This window comes from Colobus angolensis, unplaced genomic scaffold (genome assembly GCF_000951035.1).
Source record: "Colobus angolensis palliatus isolate OR3802 unplaced genomic scaffold, Cang.pa_1.0 Scaffold11, whole genome shotgun sequence".
NCBI lineage: Eukaryota > Metazoa > Chordata > Mammalia > Primates > Cercopithecidae > Colobus > Colobus angolensis.
In genome coordinates, this window is record NW_012112030.1 from 109,250 (window position 1) to 133,491 (window position 24,242).

The 24,242-nt window shown below is 38.5% G+C and overlaps 1 protein-coding gene across 1 annotated transcript in view; it reads left to right on the forward strand.

Annotated features, from left to right (window-relative positions):
• The window catches only part of GALNT8 (polypeptide N-acetylgalactosaminyltransferase 8), a 62,147-nt gene that overhangs the window by 10,585 nt on the left and 27,320 nt on the right, over positions 1 to 24,242 (forward strand). Inside the window, exons 3-5 of the mRNA XM_011951592.1 lie at positions 17,856 to 18,022; positions 22,865 to 23,048; positions 23,778 to 23,975. Coding sequence (XP_011806982.1) covers positions 17,856 to 18,022; positions 22,865 to 23,048; positions 23,778 to 23,975 — 549 coding nt within the window. The remainder of the gene's footprint in view (positions 1 to 17,855; positions 18,023 to 22,864; positions 23,049 to 23,777; positions 23,976 to 24,242) is intronic.

Consider the following 24,242-nt stretch of genomic DNA (forward strand, 5'->3'; position numbering starts at 1 on the left):
AAGTTTTTGTTTTTAATTTATTTTATTTTATTTTATTTTTTAATTTGTTTATTGGCTTCATATACACTTCTTTGGGAAAATATCTAATCAAGTATTTTCTTACTTTTTTTGTGGCTTTAATAACAGGTTTTTTTAAATTTTTTATTTTTTATTTTTTTATTATACTTTAAGTTCTAGGGTACATGTGCATAACATGCAGGTTTGTTACGTATGTATACTTGTGCCATGTTGGTGTGCTGCACCCATCAACTCGTCAGCACCTATCAATTAATCATTTATATCAGGTATAACTCCCAGTGCAATTCCTCCTCCCTCCCCCCTCCCCATGATAGGCCCCGGTGTGTGATGTTCCCCTTCCCGAGTCCAAGTGATCTCATCGTTCAGTTCCCACCTATGAGTGAGAACATGCGGTGTTTGGTTTTCTGTTCTTGTGATAGTTTGCTAAGAATGATGGTTTCCAGATGCATCCATGTCCCTACAAAGGACGCAAACTCATCTTTTTTTATGGCTGCCTAGTATTCCATGGTGTATATGTGCCACATTTTCTTAATCCAGTCTGTCACTGATGGACATTTGGGTTGATTCCAAGTCTTTGCTATTGTGAATAGTGCCACAATAAACATACGTGTGCATGTGTCTTTATAGCAGCATGATTTATAATCCTTTGGGGATTTAATTTATTTTATAGTGACAGCTCAGAGAAGATAACCGCCATCCAAATATTTACAGACCCTTGGGAAAGAACAGAAATGTCAGAGGAGCAGAGGTCCTTTGCAACTCTGATCCAGAGAAACAGAGATATGGTGGTTCTAACTGATAATTTTACAGATGAGGAAACTGAAGCTGAGAAGGGACTTGCACAAGTCACACCAAAGCCAGCAGCTCTCTCTCCTTCCCTAGGACTTTGCTCAGATTCTCTACTTGGATTCCTCTTTGCTGGTAAATCTAATTTGGAGAGCAATCCCTCTCCCTCTCCTTCTGTTTCCCTTTCCCATTGTTTTTTTTCCTCTTTCTGCGTCTCCCACGCTCCTTCATAATACTTTTTTAGAAACAGCTTTGTTGAGATATAATTCACATACCGTGCAATTTATCCATTTAAAGTGTACAATTTAATGTTTTTCAGTATATTCACAGAGCTATTCCCCATTCCCACAATCAATTTTTAAACATTTTCATCACTTTACGAAGAAACTGCATTAGCAGGCCCTCCCCATTTTCCTACAACTTCCTCATCCCTAGGCAACCACCACTCATCTACTTTTTATCCCTATGGATTTGTCTGTTCTGGACCTTTTGTATTAATGGAATCGTATAATATGGGGTCTTTTGTGACTAACATTTTTCACTTATCACAATGTTTTCAAGTATCATTCACATTATAACACATATCAATACTTCATTCCTTCTTATTGTCAAGTAATATTTCATTGTCTGGATTATACCGCATTTCCTTTACCCATTCATCAGGTGATGAACATTTGGATCGTTCCCACTTATTGACCATTATGAATAATACTGCTATGAACATTCATGTGTAAGTTTTTGTGTGAACAAATGTCTTCTTTTCTTGCAGGTGTACCCCGTGGGTAGAATTGCTGGGCCGTATGATAATTCTGTATTTAGCCTTTCAAAGAACTGCCAGGTGGTTTTCAAAGTGACTCCATCATTTAACATTCCCTCAAGCAGTAATGAGAGTTCTGATTTTTCCACATACTAACATTTGTTATTATTTTTCTTTTTAACTATAGCCATCCTAGTGGGTCTGAAGTGATATCTCATTGTGATTTTGTTTTAAATTACCCTGAGGCCTGATAACATGGGACATCTTTTCATGTACTATTAGCCATGTGTACGTCTTCTTTGGAGAAATGTCTATTTGGAGACAGTCTTTTTAAAAAAAATTGGCTTATTTATCTTTTTGTTATTGAGTTGCAAAGTACTTTATGTATTCTAGATGTAAATTCCTATCAGAAATATGACTTGTTAATGTTTTCTTTCATTGTGTAGATTGTCTGTTCCCTTTCTTGATGGTCATCTTTGAAACACAAGACTTTTAAATCTTAATGATGTCCAATTTATCTATTTTCTCCTTGGTTGCTTGTACTTTTGGTGTTATATCTGAAAGACCATTGCTTGGTACAAGGTCACAAAGGTTTACACCCATGTTTTCTTCCAAGAATTTTATAGTTTCAGTCTTAAATTTAGGTGTTTGGTCCATTTTAAACTAGTTTTTGTACATTGTGACAAGGAGGGTCCAACTTCATTCTTTTATGTGTGGCTGTTTAGTTATCCTAGTACCTTTGTTGAATAGACTACTCTTTCCACATCAGATTGTCCTGCCACCCTTGTTGAAATCAGTTGGTGGTAAATGTAAGGGTTTATTTCTGGATATCAATCCTATTTCGTTGCTGTATAGGCCTATCCTTATGCCAGGAACACATTGTCTTAACAATTGTAATTTTGTAGTACATTTTGAAATTGAAAATGTGAGTCTTCCAACTTCTTTCTCAAGGCTGCTTTGTCTATTCTGGGACTTTGAATTTCCATATGAGTTTTAGGACTAGTTTGTCAATTTCTGCAAAGAAACCAGCAGGATTTTGACAGGGATTTCATTAACTCTGTAGATCTGTAGATTTGTGGAGGACTTCATTTTAAAAATTAGATCTTCCAATCCACAAATGTGAGAAATCTTTCCATTTATTTAGGTCTTTAATTTCTTTCAACAATATTTTGAGTTTTCACAGCATAAGTTTTTTCACGTCTTTTGTTAAATTTATTCCTAGGTATTTGTCTTTTTGATGCTATTGGAAATGTGACTGTTTTTAAAAATATTTTATTTAAATTGGCAAAATTGTGTATCTTATCATGTACAATATGATGTTTTGAAATGTATACACATTGTGGAATGGCAATATATGTCTAAATTAACATATTCATTACCTCACAGTTATTTTTGGTGAGAATACTTGACATCTACTCTTTTAGCAATTTTCAAGAATACCACATATTGCTATTGACAATAGTCACAATGTTGTATAATACATCTCTTGAACTTATTCCTCCTGTCTAACTGAAATTTGTATCCTTTAACCTAACATTTCTCTAACCCCTCTTCACCCAGCCCCCACCCTGGCTCCTGGTAACCACCTTTCATTCTACTCTCTACTTCTATGAGTTTAACTTTCTTAGATTCCACGTATAAGTGAGATCATGTAGTATTTGTATTTCTGTTCCTGGCTTATTTTACTTAACATAATGTCCTCTACATTTATCCATGTTGTCACAAGAGACAGAACTTCCTTCTTTTTTGTGGCTGAATAGTATTCCACTATTATGAATAATGCTCCAGTGAAAATGGGAGTGCAGTCTCTCTTCAATATACTCATTCATTTCCTATGGAGATACATCCAGTATAGAGTTGCTAAATCATACAATAGTTCTATTTTTAGTATTTGAGGAATCTTTATACTATTTTCCTTATTGGGTATACTAATTTATATTCCCACTAACTGTGCAATGGTTCTCTTTTTTCCACATTATCGCCAATACTTGTTATCTTTTATTTGTTGATAGTAGCCGTTCTAACAAGGGTGAGATGATAGTGCAATGTGAGTTTAATTTGCATTTTCCCTGATGGTTAATGAGATGGAACATTTTTTTCATAAAGCTCTTGGCCATTTATAGTCTTCTTTTGAGAAATATTTGATTAGGTCATTTGCTGATTTTTATTTTTCTTGGTATTGAGTTGTTTCTGTTTCTTATTTATTTTGGATATTAACTTTTTATTAAATATATAGTTTGCAAATATTTTATCTCATTCTGTAGGTTGTCTCTTCATTCTTTTGATTTTTTTCTTTGCCATGTAGAAGCTGTTTAGTTTGATGTAATCCTGTTTGTCTATTTTTGTTTTTGTTGCCTGTGGCTTTGGGGTCTTATCCAAAAAGTCATTGCCCAAACCAATGTTCTGGAAAATTTTCCCTATTTTCTTTCTAGGAGTTTTACAGTTTTGGGTTTTATATTTACGTCTTTAATCTAGTTTCAGGTCATTTTTGTATATGGTGTGATGAGATAGAGTTCAGTATTATTCTTTTTAAATGTGGATATTCAGTTTTCCTAACACCATTTATTGAAGAGACAGTTCTTTTCTCATTGTGTTTTCTTGCCATCTTTGTTGAAAATCAGTTCTATAAATGTGTGGATTTGTATCTGTGCTCTATGTTCTGTTCCACTACTCTATGTCTGTTTTTATGGCAGTATCATGCTGTTTTGATTACCATAGCTTAATACAGTATATTTTGAAGTCATGTAGTGTAATGTCTCCAGCTTTCTCCTTTTGGCTAAAGATTGCTTTGGCTGTTCAGGATAATTTATGGTTCCATTTAGAACTTTTAGAGTTGTTTTTTCTATCTGTAAAGAAAAGTCTTTAGAATTCTGATAGGGATTGAATTCAATCTGTAGATCACTTTGGGAAGTATGAACATTTTAACAGTATTAATTCTTCCAACCCCTGAACCTGAGATGATTTTTCATTTATTTATGTTTCTTTAATTTCATTGACCAGTATTTTATAGTTTTCCATGTAGAGATTTTTCACTTCCTTGGTTAAATATATTCATAAGTATTAAGTGTTGGTATAGTTTGTATGTAGAATTGTTTGCTTGATTTCCTTTTTCGATAGTTTGCTGTTGGTGTATAGTAAGGCTACTGATTTTTGTATGTTGATTTTGCAACTTTACTGAATTTGTTTACCATTTTTGGTTGGTTCTTTAGGGCTTTATGTATATAGATCATATCATCTGCAAACAGGGACAGTCTACACTTCTTTTCCAATTTTGATGCCTTTTTATTTCTTTCTCTTGCCTGATTGCTCTCGCTAGGACTTCTAGTAGCATGTTGAATAGAAATGTGAGAGTGGGCATTCTTGTCTTGTTCTGGATCTTAGAGGAAGAGCTTTCAGTTTTTCCTCACTGAGTATGATGTTAGCTGTGGGTTTGTCATATGACCTTTATTGTGCTGAAGCTACAATTCTTCTATACCTAATTAGTTAAGAGTTTTTATCATGAAAAAATGTTGAGTTTTTAAGTGATTTTTCGCATCTATTGAGACGATCATATGGTTTTTGTCCTTCATTCTGTTAACATGGTGTATTACATATACAGATTTGTGTATGTTGGACTATCTTTGCATCACATCCCTGAAATAAATCTCACTTCATTATGGTAAATAATCTTTTAAATGCGTATTCAATTCAGTTTGCTAGTATTTTGATGAGGATTTTTGCATCAGCATTCATCAGGTATATTGGCCTGTAGTTTCCTTTTTTTCAGTCTTCTTGTCTGGTTTTGTTATCAGGGTGATATTGGCATCATAAAATCAGTTTGAAAGTATCACCTACGCTTAGATTTTTTGGAAGAGTTAGAGAAGGACTGGTATTATTAGTTCTTCCTTAAATGTTTGGTAGAATTCAGCAGTGAAATCATCAGGTCCTGGGCTTGTCTTTTTTTTTTATTTTTTTTTTATGAGACCGAGTCTCACTCTGTCACCCAGGCTGGAGTGCAGTGACACAGCCTTGGCTCACTGCAACCTCCAACCCCCACCCCTCAGGTTCAAGCAATTCTTGTGCCTCAGCCTCCTGAGTAGCTGGGATTACAGGCACCTGCCACCACGTCCAGCTGACTAATCTTTGTATTTTCAGTAGAGATGGGATTTTGCCGTGTTGGCCAGGCTGATTTCAAACTCCTGACCTCAAGTGATCCACCTGTCTCAGCCTCCTGAAGTGCTGGAATTATAGGCATGAGCCACCACACAGCCCCTAGGCTTGTCTTTGATAGGAAATTTTTTATTGCTTATTCAGTCTCCTTACTTATTATTGGTCTGTTCAGATTTTCCATTTTTCATGATTCAATCTTGATAGGCTGTATGTGTCCATGAATTTGTCTATTTCTTATGGGTTGTACAATTTGTTAATGTGTAATTGTTCATAAGCCTCTTATGACCCTTTATATTTCTGTTATATCAGTTGTCATTTCTGTTTCTCATTTCTGATTTTATTTATTTGATTCCTCTTTTTTCTTAGTCTAGATAAAGATTCCTCAATTTTGTTTATCTTCTCAAAAAACCAAGTCTTAGTTTTATGAATATTATCTATTGTTTTTTTAATCTCCATTGTATTTATTTTTGCTCTGATATTTATTATTTACTCCTTCTACTAACTTTGAACTTAGTTTGTTCTTAGTTTTCTAGTTCCTTGAGGTCAAACTGTTTGTTTGGTATATTTTTTCTTTTTTTGATGTAGGCATTTATTCTGTAAGCTTGACTCTTAGAACTGCTTTTGCTGCATCCCATGAGTTTCGTTAGTTTGCTTTTCATTTTTATTTGTTCAATATTCTTTTTAATTTCCTTTTTATTTTCTTCATTGATCCATTGGCTGTTCAGGAGCATGTTATTTAATTTTTATATATTTGCAAATTATTCCAGATTTCTCCTGTTGTTGATTTCTTGCTTCATACCATTATGGTCAGAAAAGGTACTTGATACGGTTTCAGTCTTCTTAAATTTGTTAAGACTTGTTTTGTGGCCTAACATATGATCTATCCTGGAGAATGTTCCTCATGCACATGAGAAGAATGTGTATTCTGTTGTGGTTATTGGAATGCTCTGTATATGTTTGTTAGTTTATTTGGTCTAGAGTATAGTTTAAGTCTGATGTTTCCTTACTGATTTTCTGCCTGGATGATATTCCCATTGCTGAAAGTAGGGTATTAAAGTTTCCTACTATTATTGTATATTTTAAATATATTAACATTTGCTTTTTTATGTTAGGTTCTCCAGTGTTGGTTATCTATATATTTACAACTGTTGTATTATCTTGCCAAATTAATCCCTGTATCATTATTAACGATATTCTTTGCCATGTTTTACAGTTTTTGGCATAAAGTCTACTTTATCGAGGTATAGCTATTCCTAATCGTGTTTGGTTTCCATTTACATGGAATATCATTTTCCAGCCGTTCACTTTGAATCTATATGTGTCTTTAATGGTGACGTGGGTTTCTTGTAAGCAGCATATAGTTGGGTCTTGTTTTCTTTCTTACCCATTTCGCCACTGTATGTCTTTTGATTAAATAAAATCCATTTACATTCAAGGAAATTATTGATAGGTAAGGACTTTCTACTGCTATTTTGTTAATTGTTTTTCTGGTTGTCTTTGTTAGATCATTTTTTTCCTTTCTTTCTTGCCATCATCCTTTGCAATTAAGTTGTTTTCTCTAGTGGTATGCTTTGATTCTTTACCTTTTATTTTTGTGTATCAATGATAAGTTTTTGCTTTGTGCTTTCCATGAAGCTTGCAAATAGCATATTATCGGTATAACAAACTATTTTAAGCTGATAGCAACTTAACTTTGATTGCAAAGAATCTCTACACTTTTACTCCACTCCTCCCATTTTTAATTTTTAATGTCATCATTTACATCTTACCGAATTATTAGAGCTATTATTGTTTTAATAGTTTTGTCTTTTAATCATCATATTAAAGATGTAAGTAACTTATACACCATCATTACAGTGAGTATTCTGACTTTGTATATTTACTTTTATGAGCAAGTTTTATAGGTTCATATGTTTTCACATTACTAATTACCCTCCTTTTGTCTCAGCTTGAAGAACTCTCTTCAGCATTTGTTGTAAGACAGATCTGGTGGTAATTAACCCCCTCAGGTTCTGTTCATCTTTATCTATCCTTCATTGCTTAAGGACAGCTTTTCTGGGTACATATAGTATTCTTGGTTGGCAGATGTGTTTTCCACTTCATCACGTTTCACTATTTATTTAAATAGGGTTTCTACCACTTTGTCTTTTTCTTCTCCTTTTTGAATGTTATACTTCAAATATTTGCTCTTTTGATGCTATCCCATAAATTCAATGAGGTTTGTTCATTTTATATCTTTTACTATTATAAAATTTTCTCCTTTAGTGCTAGTAACATTTTTGTCTTAATACCTGTTTTGTTTGATATTAGTATAGCCAGTCTAGTTTTCTTACAGTTGCTGGTTACATGATGTATCATTTTCTATCCTTTTACTTTCAACCTATTTGCCTCTTTCAACCTAAAGTATGGTTCCTATAGACAGCATATAGTTGGATCTTTTAAAAAATGCAATCTCTCATTCTCTACCTATTGATTGGATTGTTTAATTTGTTCACATTTAATGTTTTATTGATATAGTTGAATTTATTTCTGCTGTTCTATTTTTGTTTTCTAGTGTCTCATGCGTTTTCCTTCTATCCCTCTTTTACTTTTTCTTTTTTCCCATTAAGTGAATATTTTCTAATATAACTGTATAATTCTTTTAATGATTTTTCACTGTATTTTTTGATTTTTTAAGTGGTTGTTTTAGGGCTTATCACATACATTTTAACTTATCAGAATCTACTTAGAATTATAGTAGCTTAATTTCAATGAGATACGAAAGTTATTAATATATTGCCCTACTTGCTCTTCCTCCTTTTTTACTATTATTATTACATGTTACATATATGTGTGGTAAAACTCCAAAATACATTATGATTGTATAATTTTATGTCCATTAAAGAAAATGAGAAAAAGGAGAGGAAGTATTAATTATAGGCTTTGTTATATTCACCTTCTTATTTTACATGTCTGATTCTGTACATTTGTTCCTGTGGAGTCATTTTACTATCTTATGTCATTTCTTTAACACAGCTTTGTTCCCATTCACCTTTCTGTGCGGTTATTAGCAAATATATTACATTGTGATGTTATAGACTGAATTATACAATTATATAGAAATTGCTTTATGCAATTGCTTTTTACTTTTTAAATTAAGAGAGGAAAAGAGAAAGATATATATCTATACTGTCTTTTATAATTACATAATTACTTTTGCTGATATTTGTGTGTGTGTGTGTGTGTGTGTGTGTGCGCGTGTGTGTATTTGAATTACTGTCTAAGGTCACTTGCTTTCAGCCTAAAGAGATTAGTTTTTCTTGTAAGGTGGGTCTGCTAGCAACAAATAAATTCTCTCAGCATTTGTTTATCTGTCAATACCTTTATTCGAAAAATGTAAGATAAAAAATGCTTGGTTGACAGTTTCGTTTTTCTTCTGGCATTTTCAATATGCCATCCCATTGCTTTCTGACCTCTATTGTTTCTGATGAGATATCAACTGTCAATCTTATTGGGGTTCCCTTGTACGTGATAAGTCATTTTTTCTTTTTGTTTCTTTCAAGATTTTCTTTTCATCTTTGGCTCTCAGCATTTGGATTATGATGGGCCTGGGTGTGTATCTCTGCATTCATTCTACTTGGAATTCCTTGAGTTTCTTGGGTCTGCCTCAAAAAATTTTGAGAATGAATATTTCTTTTGGGGATTATAAAATGTATCATAAATTGCAGCCTCTTAGTACTAAGATCTTGTAGCTGAATTAAACAGACATCAAGTGAAAAGAAATTATGACCAGGCCATTCATAAATTGCTTTCTCTTTATGCTTTTAACCATCAGAGCAAAGTAATCCACATTCAAGATTCGACCTGTGATTCATGTAGTGCATGACAGTGGCTCAGTGTATGGTTTGATTGATGAATTGGTACTTTCTATCACATCACCCTGAAAATGATTCTCTATCATCCCTGATTCTCTGAGTTAGAAAGGAGTAGGAGAGACTTAAATGAAGAAGAGAAAACTACTTCTTTACCAAGGCCTACTTATTTCAACATGTAGATTGCTTTACCTTGGATGTTTTACGCTAAGGTATTTAGAGGAATATTTAAACGAATTAGCTTGTGAAAGAAATGGTGAAACATTTCATCTTTCATGCCAATTCCAACTAACTGGCAGTGACTACCTGGAGTATTGTAGTGGGAAGACTTTTGAGTCAATATGATCAAAGACCTAAGTGCTGTGATCTATTAGCAATGCCTGCTATACACAAGGAAGAGGAAATGATGGCAATTGTGTTAGTATTTGCCACTTGTGACCTGGGAGGCAAGTAGGACCTAATATATTTTCTGCAGGATCCACTGTATAGTTTAGATCTTGAGGCATGAGGATAATATGCAGGGATCAATTGGTAACTGGAGCTGCTTTGTTCTTAATTTTGGAGCATTTAGGTTTAATTCCATAGAGATTAATTCATAAAACTGCTTCTCAAAAAGTTTTACTATGGTGAAAACTATATATGAATCAAGTGCCTATATATACCTTAGTAATGTCTGAGTCACATCTGATACCTATAAACCAGGAGACAGCCTGTCTTCCCTGATGCCCATAAAAAGATCCATGTGGCTCAGGTGCATAGATTTCAGAGCTAAAGCATTCTGGAAACCTTCATAGTTTGAGTACTACAGATAGATAACTCCACTGACTTTGCTGAAAAAAATCATTTAGTGAATGAAAGCTGTCATGTAGAATCTTGAACTTAGCATAGGCATTGTATGCTATTTAGTCCAGCTTCCTGCCAAATGAGATGCCAAAACGATTGTGGTTCCTAGGTTTCCTCAGCTTTCTGGATAGCTGTTTGATACCAGAAAGGTGCCAGCCCTGGCAGTTCTCATGTTGTCATGGCCTCTCTCTACCTTTCAGAGACTGGAGAAAGGCTTCTCAGGAGAGTGTGCTGTGTAATTGGAGAATGAAGCGGTCACTTAATTGAATTTGGATAGATATAAAATACCAACAAATGATTAAATAATTAAACACACAAAAAGGCACAGCTTCAATGATTAATCTCTAATAGGGAGCCCACCTGCTGTGAACAGGACCACCTACACAATTTGCAGAGCCCAGTGCAAAATGAAAATGAGGGACACTCATTAAAAAATAATTAAGAATTTCAAGATGATAAAAGTAATGAATTAAATCAATGGGGGAGACCTACATGTGGAGTCCTGTGTGACTGCCCAGGTTGCATACCATGAGGCTGGCCCTCCCAGTGTAATATATATTCTCACACTGGGATTTTCTAAGGCAAATTATGCCAGCCACATAATTTGCCTTGGAAAATCCCAATGTAAGAATACATAGTTTGCAATTGATTAAAGTCTGTTTGCATGTATACAAATTAGTTTATGTGTTCCACACAACAGTAGTTTCAGGCGAAATTGTGATATGAATAAAGTTTATCTTTCCAGCTGTAGCGCATAGAACTTACCTTATCTCCTTCTGCCATTCTCTCCCATTGCTTGAGGTGGTACACTGTGATTCTCTACTGGGAGGAGTGGCTAGAGATCGGTTCCTCTAGATGTCGTCCAACCAACAAGTACTTTTTCAGTATCTTCTGCTGCACTCTTCAGTATGATAGCTACCAGTCACATGTGGCTACTTAAATGTAAATTAATTAAAATTATTTGCTTGAGGTGGTACACTGTGATTCTCTGCTGGGAGGAGTGCCTAGAGATCGGTTCCTCTAGATGTCATCCAACCAGCAAATACTTTTCCATTATCTTCTGCTGCACTGTTCAGTATAATAGCTACCAGTCACATATGGCTACTTAAATGTAAATTAATTAAAATTAAATTAAGCATTTAAGTTCTGGTTACATTAGCCATATTATAAGTGCTTGATAGGCACACGCGGCTAGTAGCTATCATTATGTATAGGATAGATATAAAAGATTTCATCATTGCAGAAAATTCTACTGGATAGTGCTGGTCTACACGTTCCAGGTCAGGTACTGGTGATGCAGGGAGGAGGGAGAGATTATTCTTTTGGAACCACGGGAGGCACATTTCCGACCTCTTTTGATTGATGTACGGTGGGTAAGAAAATGTGGGTATGGATAAGAGAAGTGTCATGAAAGCATTTAGAGTATAGACAAGAATATGCAAAAGATGCATAGGAAACAGGGCAGAGGAAAGAACATCTGAAGTCACTGATGTGATTATGTGGATTAGAGGAAAGAGAAGTTCAACAGAATTTTAACCAGTCTTCAATTTAACATAATCACCTGTTCTTACTCTCAATTAAATACAGATTTATTGTATAACCATCCCATACCAGACATTAAGAACTGCCACTAGGCTTTAAAGAATTTGAAGTTCATCTCTGCCAGGCTCCTCAGCCTGTGCGTTAAATATTGATCATCCTCAGGCTTTAGTCCAAGGCTTCTTTCTGCTGGTAGTTAAGGTGATTTTATCCACTTACGAATTCACCACTTACATGGCAATGACTCCCAAATCCACAGGACTGTAATCCAGACTTGTTCTTCTGAGGCTCCAGGGCCATATATGCAGTGACCTGCCAGGGAATTCCATGGTGTGACTCAGAGGCATCTCAGACGCCACACGGCCAAACCTAAGTTGATCCACTTCTTTTTCTTCTCTTATTGCTCCTAGCTCAGTGAAAGTTGCCATTGTCCAAGTAATAATGACAACAAGAACAAAAATAACCAGCAAAGTAGTAAGAATAGTAGATAACCTTTATGGAGCTTCTTTTATTCTGAGCACTTATGCACATTACCACATTTGAACCTCATAATAATACTATGATGTGAGGATTACTCCTCCTACTACTACTATTACTATTAATACTATTGCTGCTAGCCACCACCACCCTCACCATCTTATAAATAAGGAAAGGAAGAGAAGCACAAAAAGATCATGCAGATAGAAAGTGACAGCTGTAACTCGAGTGAACACAGTTCTTTCTGGAGACTCTGCTCCTACTCTTATTTACTGTACCACCCTCTTACAGCATTGGTATCACTTGGGAGCCTGGAAGAAATTCAGGATCTCAGACCCCGCTCCAACTTCCTGATAAGAGTGTGTACTTTAACAAGATCCCCAAGTGATGTGTGTGTGAGTATTGTTAGTATCTGATAATTTTTTTTTTGTGATCTAGTATCACCCCTTCAACTTCCACCTGCCCACCACCTTTGAGTAATGAGTGAGACGAGGAGATCACATTGAAAGTATCTTTCTCTCGCTCCTTTCTTTCTTCAGGGTAGGCCTTAGGTGGGGTCTTCATACCTTCCCACCTGTAGTATGGCATCCACATGTGGCTGATTACCTTCTGTTGTCTTCATGGCAGCCAGAATGCTTTCTTCAAAATGTTAAGTTGATCATACCAATTCTTCGCTTAAAATCCTCTAGTCCCTCTAGGATAAAGTCCAATCTTCCTAGCTTCCAATGTCCAGTCCTTCTGATATGTCCATCTTCATATCTCTTGGCACTACTACTAAGCAGGGCAGTTCTCCAAGGAGTGTGTGCTCTTTTGTGTCCCTGGCATTCATCTGCATTTTGGCTTTTGCCTAAAATCCCCTTGCAATTTCAGAGGCTGCAATTCAAATGCCTGCCAACATACATGTTGTGAGCATTTTGGGTGAGGGCGATGGTGAATGGGTGAACAGGAAGCTACACTGTGAGTAACTGCAGGAACCCTGGCTCTGGACAGAGCAGGGGCTATCTCCTGGAAAAGTGGTTGCAGTGAGATAAATATTTGCTTTGTCAGAGAGACAAGAAATCTGGATTTGTAGGTTGGCAACTACTTTAAATCTTTAAAAAATGTGTGGATTGAGGCTTCCTTCCAGAATGGCAAAGTGTTGAGTGCAACATTTTCTTTCCCTAGCAAAACAACTATTTAACTGGAAAAAATCATAATTATTTAAATTTTTAAACAAACTGTTCTAAGGAAATATGCAAATGGAAAAACATTCTTTCAAGAAAATCTTTAGCCTTCAGAAGAGCAGGAGTCTGTGGCATTGGAGCCATGACTTGTTCCCCCCACCCACCCTCAGCACTGTCTTATGGAAACTTCACAAGGTTATCTGCTCTGGTGGCTGTGGTCAAGAAGGGGGCTCCCTGTCCCTGCAGGTGCTAGCATACATAGGTCCTTGGTATCACCCCAGGAAGGACAGGCCACCCACATTTCAGACCTTCTCCTTCCTCCACTAGGAATGCAAAAGTTATATTCCTAGTGGAGGTAATTGAGAGAGACAATTGTGACTCCCTTCTTTTATTTTGCCTCTACTCGTAGGGTGAAATTTCAACTCCAGGTGCATGAGTCCAAGAACACTGGGCTCCAGTTGCTCCTTCCCCAACTTGCTGTCAGAGTGGAACTTCCATACCAGAATGCACAAGCTAGGAAGACCAGGAGCTCCAGGGGCCGCCACCTCCTTTCCCCCAGCCCACGTCTACCTGTAGAGCAAGTTGTCATTCTAGAAGGGCTTCTGTCTCCACCTCCAGCTCCTGTGCAGTGGTGCAGAAGTTCTATTCAGGAGGAAAGGCAGGATGAAAACCTCCCTAGCTATATTTAAGGGACTGACCTTATTTAGAACAGAGGATAAAGAAGTCCAGCCCAATGATGTTGTTTGAAGCAATAGAGATCTTGGTAGAGAAAATTAAAAAGCATGCTCATAGCTCCGTAATACTGGTGGCAACAAGCAAAATGGCAGAACAACCAGAAATTTAACAGGAAGAATCAGGGAAAACCATTGCCAAGAAGAGCCCTCCTTGGATCACAGTTATCTCTGGGTTGTCTAGAAGTTTGTGTGCAAGCCCCAGGCTGAACCTGCTCAGGAACAGCAAGAGTAGAATGAGGGGAAGACTGAAAATCATTTGCCAACCAGAACACAGATCCATCAGCAAACAGCTGAATCCTCACCGGCACTGGGGGCTGAAGCCCAACCTCTGAACAAATACAGCTTGAACAGTGAACTGCTCTGACTCAGAGGCAACAACTAGGAAGCCAGGATTAAAAATAACATCATGCACATCCCTGGGAATCTGGAATACTATGTGCATACCTAAGGCTGTGCTCTCTCAGGAGTTATTGCAGAAAAAAATCCAAGCTACCAGTATGTAGGTCAAAATGTAAACTCCCTGAACCGTGATTGCAGCCTCCATGCCACCTATGTTCAGGAATCTAATCAACCAAGGAGCTTTAAATCCAATCTCTGATGAATAAGTGGCTTATGATGACCCAGAAGCAGCCCCTAGGTAGCCAGGCTAAAAGAGAAAAACAAGAAAAAAAAAAAAAAGAAGAAGATCAAGATCATGAGCATTAAAGGCTGAACACTGCAGGAGAAATAGATTTTGTAGACTTTGCAAATTAGTTTAACTAAGTTACCAATTGAATAAATAAACAACCAAGCAAATTACAATGACATTTACCCATTTACTCCTGGGTTATATACAGAGTTACTAGATACTTTGTCTAAAATGATACGTTTTTAACAAGAAATTATGAGACATACAAAGATACAGGAAAGAGTAATAACTCCTGCACAAGAGAAAACAAAGCAGCAAACTTTAGAAGAGGCCCAGATATTGGACTTATCTGATAATGACTTCAAAGACATCATTATACATATATTCAAAGAACTGAAGTTAGCCACGTCTAAAGCATTAAAGGAAGGTTATAATGACAACGTCTCATCAAACAGAAACTATCAATAAAGACTTACAAATTATAAAGAGGTGCCAAATGATCATTCTAAAACTGAGAAGTACAATAATAAAAATGAAGAGTTTGACTTTCATTTTCTGGTCTGGCTTTTAAGGAGCTTAGAGGTCCCCACTGTATCCTAACAGCAAGTAAAAAGCTGAAAAAAGGGAAAAGTAAACTCTTTTCAGCTCTTTTTTTTTTTTTTTAAGGCGGAGTCTCACTCTGTCCACCAGGCTGGAGTGCAGTGGCGTGATCTTGGCTCACTGCAAGCTCTGCCTCCTGGGTTCACGCCATTCTCCTGCCTCAGCCTCCCTAGTAGCTGGGACTACAGGCGCCCGCCACTGCGCCTGGCTAATTTTTTGTATTTTTAGTAGAGATGGGGTTTCACCGTGGTCTCCACCGTGGTCTCGATCTCCTGACCTTGTGATCCGCCCTCCTCGGCCTCCCAAAGTGCTGGGATTACAGGCGTGAGCCACCGCGCCCGGCCTCTTCTCAGCTCTTATAGGGAAGTGACATTGCAGGGCCAACTGTTGCCCCCAAAATTGGACAGACAGACAGGTAGATACAAAGAATCACAACTTTACCAGAGCAGAAACTGTGGGAACCAGGGCGAGGATAGGAAAACCTGAACTGTAAATTGATGAATCGTGGACAAGTCTGAGAATTAAACACTCCGGGGAGACCCAGTCACAGGGGTTCCTACACTTGTGTCCATTTTACCCCCCAGACCTCTACCAGATCCTCACAGTAAATATCAGAGAAAAACCTCCTCCTGCCTCTGGGAGGGAGAAAGGAAGAGGTGAAAAGGAATCATTTTGAAATATGCCAGATTAGTCTGTTCTTCTTAACAAGGTCTGCCCGAAAGAGAAGCTATTTTACCAGAGCCTAACCTGCTGGAGTTGTGTGATAGCCTAACTGCTGTGGTTCGAATGTTTGTCTTCTCTGAAACTCATGTGAAAATGTATTTGCCGTTGCGACAGTATTGAGAGGTGGGACGTTGAAGAAGTGTTTAGGTCGTGAGGGCTCTGCTCTGGTGAATGGGCGAATGCTCTTACCCCGTCATTATCATGAGAGGGGGTTTGTTATTGTGGGACTGGGCTCTTGTTCTTTTCATCCTGTCTTTGCTCCTTCTGCCATGGGATACCTTCTGCCATGTTATAACGCAGCATGAAGCCCCTCACCAGAGGCCACACCTTGATATTAGACTTACTCGCCTCCAGAACCAGGAGCCAATAAATTTCTGTTCATTGTTAACTTACCCAGTCCCAGCTGCACAAAATGGACCAAGGCACTAACTTACCTGGGAGAAGGGGAACAATCAACTCCAGCCTGCTTTAGCTTTCTCCATGGTGGAATGAAAATACCCGACTTTAGCTCCCTCTGTCCTTTTACATGGGGGAAAAAATATACACTTAAATTTATGATCAACCGATTCTTGACAGGGGTGCCAAGACAATGCAATGGGAGAGAGAATAGTGTGTTCAACAAATGGGTGCTGAGACAGGTGGATATCTAGATGCAAAATAACAAAGTTGGACCCCTCATCACACCATATACAAATATTAACACAAAATGGTCATAGATGTAAATATAAGAGATAAAACTATAAAACACTTAGAAAAAAATGACAGCAAATCTTGGGCGATAGGGATTGGCAAGAGTTTCTTAGGTATGACACCAAAAGCATAGGTGAAACAAGATCGAAATGTTGAACTTTATCAAAACTAACTTTGTTTTTTCCTGAAATGACACCATCAAGAAAGTGAAAAGACTGCCCATGGAGTGGGAGAAAATATTTGCAAACCATATGTCTGATAAGAATTCTAGAATATATAAAGAATGCTTACAAAACTCAATAACAAACTAAACATGGGCAAACATATAGAAAAAATCTTTTGGAGCTGATAGATACATTTATTACCTTGATTACTTTATTGTGGGTGCATGCATATCTGCAGCTTTTGTATATCAATTTAACCCCAATAAAGCTGTAAAAAGGGTAAACCAGTGCCTAGCATATGGTAAGCATTTAGCAAATACAGGCTAGTTTGCCACCTGTGTCTGGTGGTGAAGTAGAGGGCGTGTCAAAGGTGACTGGGGTCTGAGAACATGGGAAAAGGGCTGTGGCAATGACAGGAAGAAGGCTGCCAGCAAGGAAACTAATCTGGGTGTAGAAGAGGAATAGGAATTCCTTTTGAAGGATGTTGAATGTTCAAATGGAAACATCTGGTAAAGATTAATAAAAAAAGATTTTATCCCCATAACAGGAGAATTTTGGATAAACGAATATAAAATCTTGCTACTGTGATAAGCCACTAAGAGTTTTGCTTTCCAGTGAGTTTGAGGGGTGGTTGAATTGGTCTGTATAACATCATACAGAGTGAAAGGAAAGATTGGATAGCAATGTTTAAGTAATTAAAAAAATAATATGTTATAAAAATGATCTCTTATAGATGTCTTCAGAAGACATATCCTTCCCAACTCCCATCCCTCAGTGTCATTCTCATATTCATGAATGAAGCTCTGTCCATTATACAGCGGGCCATCACCAGTATCATCAACCGGACACCCTCTCGATTGTTGAAGGAAATCATCTTGGTGGACGATTTCAGCTCAAATGGTGAGCAACGTGCTCAAAGAATAACTGTAAAAATGACCACTTATCACCTGTGCTTGGCTGGAAAGAGGTTTTGGTTTACAGTTTAGGACCCCTTGGGTTTCTCATGCAGGGAAAATAAAAAGATCATTTGTTGAGGGTCTGTTTGTGCTAGCCACATCTAATCTTCACAAAGTCAAGACAGAGGATAATTATCTCTACACAGATGAGGACACGGAGACACAGAGAGCTCACACAGTGTGCTTAAACTGGACCGCAAGCCAGTGGCAGAGGTGGGAGTTAGGCAGGACCGTGTACCTCCAAATCTACGTGTGCCCCTCTTATGCACAGTGAAGGAGCCTGGGGAGGAGGGGTGAAGCGGAGTCTAGAGAAGGACTCCAGATACCAGGAAGGGACTTAGAGATGCTCCTTATGAAGAGCAGACCACTCTCCCTGGGTCATGAAGCCTGGAGGAAAGACAGCTTTGAGTGCTGACTCTTCACGGAGGCAATAGCTGTTGCCCACAGGGTGCCCCTGCCCCGCGTCTAGCCCACCCAAGGAAGAGATGTAGAAGATAATGGACCTGAGTCCTCACTTTCTGAGTTCATGATCCCAGCTTCTTCCTTATAAGTGTTATGTCCTTGGGTAACTCAACGTCTTCATGTTCTGATTTTCTTGTACACAAAATATGGATGTTGATAATAATAACTCTTTTATGAACTATAGTGAGAATTAAGTGAGATCATAATGGCAGCTAACATTGCTTGTTCTAAGCACCCTACGTGTGTTGCCTTTTTTTATGAGACAGAGTTTCTCTCTTGTCACCCAGGCTGGAGTGCAGTGGCAGGATCTTGGCTCACTGCAACCTCCGCCTCCCGGGTTCAACCAATTCTTCTGTCTAAGCCTCCTGAGTACCTGGGATTATAGGTGCCACCACGCCCAGCTAAGTTTTGTATTTTTAGTAGAGACGGGGTTTCACCATGTTGGCCAAACTGGCCTTGAACTCCTGACCTCAGGTGGTTTGCCTGCCTCGGCCTCCCAAAGTGCTGGGATTACAGGCATGACTACAGTGCCTGGCCATGTTAACTATTTTAATCATTACAACAGCCCTATGAGGAAGGAACCACTTTTTGACCCATTGTGTAGATGCACAAAATTAAGGCGTGGACTGATCAAGGAACTTGTTCAACATCCGACAGCTGGTAAGAGACAGACTTGAGATTTGACCATAAACTTCAGAGTCCAGAGCCCTAGCCCTAACTGCTATGTTCCCTTTATAATACATGAATTATGTAAAGCATTTTGCACATGGTGACCTCTCAACAAGTGTTGACTCTTAGTTTTATTAATTTTGTGCAACAAATAAAAGACAGTAGAATTAAGTTACAAAAACTTAGAGGTTTGGGCTAGCAGTGAGGAAGAATTTCCTGACTATAAGCGTTATGAAGTGGCAGCTCATTGGAGGCAGAATATGTTCCTTCTCTGTGGATCTTTAAGTACCAGATAGGTGGTTGTACTCTCAACCTATCTCTCAGGAGAGAGAGCAAATAAAATGACTGCTTAAACCTTCTTTTTAAGACTCTTCCATACTAACAATACTTATCTTCATCCTTTGCATACCTTCCTCTTTTTTACTTCCAATGTAACTAAGCAAAAAATAAGAAGGTACAACTTTTAGAGCAAAATTCCACTGAAAACCAAAGAAAAGAGACTGGTTTCATTCATTTCTGAGCATGGGGACTGGTACCAAGTTGCACACCTGGTTTTCTGAGCCAAAAATAGGAGCATGATTAAAAAGACCTCTGCCCTGGACTTCTGAAGACACCCTGGCTCCGCTCCCTGCCTGAGACAACCGCAGGCAAGTCCCTTCACCTCTTTGGGACTCAGGGTCTTCATGAGGCAAACACAAGAATTGAGCTGGAATAGTGTCAAAGTTATCTTTTTCTGTGAAAAAAAAGTCAACAGTCTATGGCCTATCCTCTATGTTCTATGTGGTGTAGATAAGACTTAATTCAGGACTTTTTCCTGAGGAACAATAAAATAAAAAAATACAAGATTACAAACACAGTGTAGACACATAAAGAAAAACCAAAGATTTCTTATTGTTCTAAACTGCACTCCATTATAACACATTTCTCTCATTTAGATCTGAAACCCATGTTGGTTTTCGACAGAGATGATTTGTTTGGATGGTCACAGAAAAGGGGACTGGCAGCCATTCTTTGGTGTTACAGGGACAGGAATTAGAGAGTCTCTGTCATTAACCACAAAAACACCAGCCAAATTGAGCCCATACTGAGTAGAACTCAAATATCTGTTTTATGTTAAACAGGAAAATAAATGGAAGTCTGTATCTTGCCTACAGAAAGAGAAACTCACTATCCATGTGAACTTGGGGACAAGTGACTCAACCACTTCTCACCTCAGTTTCTGCATCTGTAACACCAGGAAATACTGGTGCCTACCTGATAGGACCACTTTTGGGATTAAATCATATGTGTAAAGGCCTCAGGAGAGAACCTGTTCCCATTACATGGTAGCTAGTGTTCTGCTCCTCGCCTATCTCAGTATTATTTGCAGTACTTTTGAAATGCCACAACCTGGTGCCAGAGGCTTGCCTCCTTTCTGTCTTTCCCTAGATGTTAAGCTTATTCATGTCACTCAAATATTTTGAGCTTATATGTTAAATGTCACTCAAATGTTAGATGAGGTGTAAGCTTTTAAAAAAATTATATCAAGGTAGATGGAATGCTGTATTTTCTTCCTAATTTTAGGAATATTTCACAATCAACAACTACATGTTGAGTTTCTACCATGTGCCAGGCAGTGGGCAGGGAAGAGGATGTCAGAGAGTTCAAGTTTCCATCTTAATGAAGCAAGATACATCTGTGGAAAGATACTTCAGTGTGTGAAGAATAATGTGACAAACCGAGTGAACTGTCAGCGAAAGAAAGCACGGTGTGGGGGTGGGGGGTGTGATGATCTAAGAAGGGTTCCTGGAGGAGGCAGACTTGGATTGGGACTTGAAGCCTTCATAGGATTTGAGACAGCAGAGAAAACGAGGGAAGACTTGGAAACGGGGTTGGGGTGGAGAACTAGGGAGTGCCGAAAGAAAGGTGTGAACAAAAATGAGGAATCCAGAAGTACCCTGAGCTGACCAGCTTGGAATAACAGGTTTTGGGGAGGAGACCAGTAGGAGGGCAAAGCTGGGAAGGGAGCATAGGTTGTCTTCAGAAAACCCATTGAGGCGTCCTTAATTTTTGTGCTATATGATAGATATTATTTTTCAGGAGGTGACTCAGAATCTATGGCTCATAAAAATTTGGAGTTGGAAGGGTCCGGACTATCTGGTACTTTTCCTGAATTTTTAAAATTTTTTTTCTTTTTTTCTGAAAAAGAAACAGAATCTCACTCTGTTGCCCAGGCTGGTCTCAATCTCCTGGGCTCAAGCACTCCTCTACCTCGGGCTCCCAAAGTGTTGGGATTACAGGCATGAGCCACCATGCCCACTATGGTACTTTTCTCTAAGTTGAGGAAAAAGACACATCCAATGGGAAGTGACACAGAATGATGTAGTGACTGAATTAGAATCTAGATATTCAGGTTCAATGGCACCTCCTGTGGATTACTGACTAAAAGTAGTGCCTGGGTAGGTGTACAGACTGGCCACTTTGGCTACCCCAGCTCACTCCCAGAGGAAGCAAACAGCCTTAGATGTACTGGCTCTGCTTAGCATCTTCAATAATTGAGACAATCACTCTTGAGTGCAGCAGATCTAAAATGGGGTAAATTTTACTGCCACAGTCACTTAGGTGTTGATTCCAGATCTTGATCACTCTGGGTATCACGAATATGCTCTTGAGAGAGGAACCATCAAGAATCTCATTCCTTGGCTATGGGGAGAGAGGAGAGGAAAGGGAGGGAGGACTTAATAAACTCAGCCAGATACTCACAGAGTTCTTGAGACAGTGTGTTCTGGTGGCTAAAGACAGCATAGGTTCATATCCAGGGCATACCACTTACTAGATATGTGACTTGGAAAAGTTTTTAAAACTCTTTGTGCCTCAGTTTCTTTATCTGTAAAGTAGGGATATTGTAGTGCCTACCACATGAGATACTTTCAGAATTAACTAAATTTTATCAACGAGTAACTCAGAGTCATTTGGTTAGATATTTTGCATACTGTTCAGTGATTTGCATGAAAGTTGTTTTCTTACATGTGAGGAAGTCGGCGGTAGGCTGAGCCCAAGAACAAAGCCACAGACAAGCTTTATTAAAAGAGAGGGAAGAAAACTACCTGAAAACAATCTGGAAATAGTGAATCTTGTTTGCATAATTTTTGGGCTAAATTGACTAGCTAGAAGCTGGCAAAGAGATTAATCTGTGCATTCAGTCCCAGTTGGTCCTTAAGTAGGTCAACTGGGAATATCCAAAACAAAACAATTTTAGTCATTTATGGATTCTCTAGAGTCTTGAGAGTTTAGCTATGAAGATGTTCCAGGCCTTCCTGCAATGTTTTCCATCAACGTGTGCACCTTGGGCTAGATCTGTCCTACTCATTCTCTCAAGAACTCCTTAATGTGAAAAAGCACTTATAACAGTGCCTGACATGTAGTAAGCAGTATTATCATGCTAAGATAGTTTAACTGTGAGGGAAAGGAAATTAGGAATGGTCACAGTACACCTCAGGTGAAAGGGAGAAGACAGGCAGGTGCAGGGGAAATACTATTTATTTTCTAGCTGACTCTTGGAATTGCCCATTTTATGCTGGAGGTAGTCCAGTCACGATTATATGATAGTATAAAACTTTTGTATCACATTGATTGTTGCACGCAGAATTGCTATAGGTGTGCACTTGATTGACAGGAGAACTAAAGGTACACTTGGATGAGAAGATTAAGCTTTACAACCAGAAGTATCCAGGACTACTGAAAATAATACGACATCCTGAGAGGAAAGGTCTTGCTCAAGCCCGCAACAGTGGCTGGGAAGCTGCTACAGCAGACGTGGTCGCCATCTTGGATGCTCACATTGAAGTCAATGTTGGGTGGTAAGGCTCAAAGAGGCTGATTCTTCTGGAGAGGGCAGAGAGGAGACATTGTGCATGTACAGAACACAGGACAGGACACTGTGGACATAGGGAAAGTCAGCACCGGGCCTTAAATAAAGGGACTCTCCAAAAGAGCATGCTTTTATGCAGGCATTTTGCTTGGCTAAGAGAAGTAGCATGGTAGAGAGTACTGACAGTTGAATCATAACTCTGACTTTGCCAAATACTTTGTGAATTGGAGTAAGTCACTTCACTTAACTAGACAGTGTGTCTTTAACTGTAAAGATGAGGAGATTAGCCTTTGGTTATTTTAAAGGTTTTTCCCCAGCCCTGAAATTACATAATAAAATAAAGAGAACTATGTTCTTTAGAGAATGTGGAGAATCAGACAGGAAAGAAGCATCATCTTGGAAACAGGGAGAACCAAGAGATAACGTAAATTCAAGGAGTAATATACATACTGATAATGCTGCTTCACAACGGCCTGGGGGTGCTACTTGGGTACTAATTTCAGACCTGTTCTTGACGCGGGTTGGCTGCTAGCAGCGTCAGCTATCCTGAAAGGTACAGAGATTCTCTGGACTCTGGAGAGTTCTACTCACAACCCAGCACAGCCTAAATGGAGGAGGTACTCAATGTCAGGGCAAGGTACTTGAAACAGCTTTATCTGCTGTCTCCTACTGCTTGTCCTCATACCCAAGCTGGGCTTGCTGCACACTCTTCTTCTAGGGCAGAGCCAATCTTGGCTCGGATTCAGGAAGACCGCACCGTGATTGTGTCTCCTGTGTTTGACAACATTCGTTTTGACACCTTCAAACTGGATAAGTATGAACTGGCAGTTGATGGGTTTAACTGGGAACTCTGGTGCCGCTACGATGCACTGCCACAAGCCTGGATTGATCTGCATGATGTCACTGCCCCAGTGAAGTAAGTCTAAGGAGGTTCAGGGAACTTGAGTAGCATGTGGGAAGGCAGGAATGAACTGCGTGGATTTTGTTTATCTTTGGTGGTAGTACTTGGGGTGACATGGAAGGAGGGGAGGGGATGAAGTGAAGGACAAAGGATAGAAGGAGAAAACCCCAGTAAGTCATCCCAGTTAAGAAATCACAGACACTTTGGGATATTTAGGGACTTTCAGGCAAAAATCAAGCAAAATATTAAAAATTTTGGAAAACATTTTGGCCATTTCAAGTA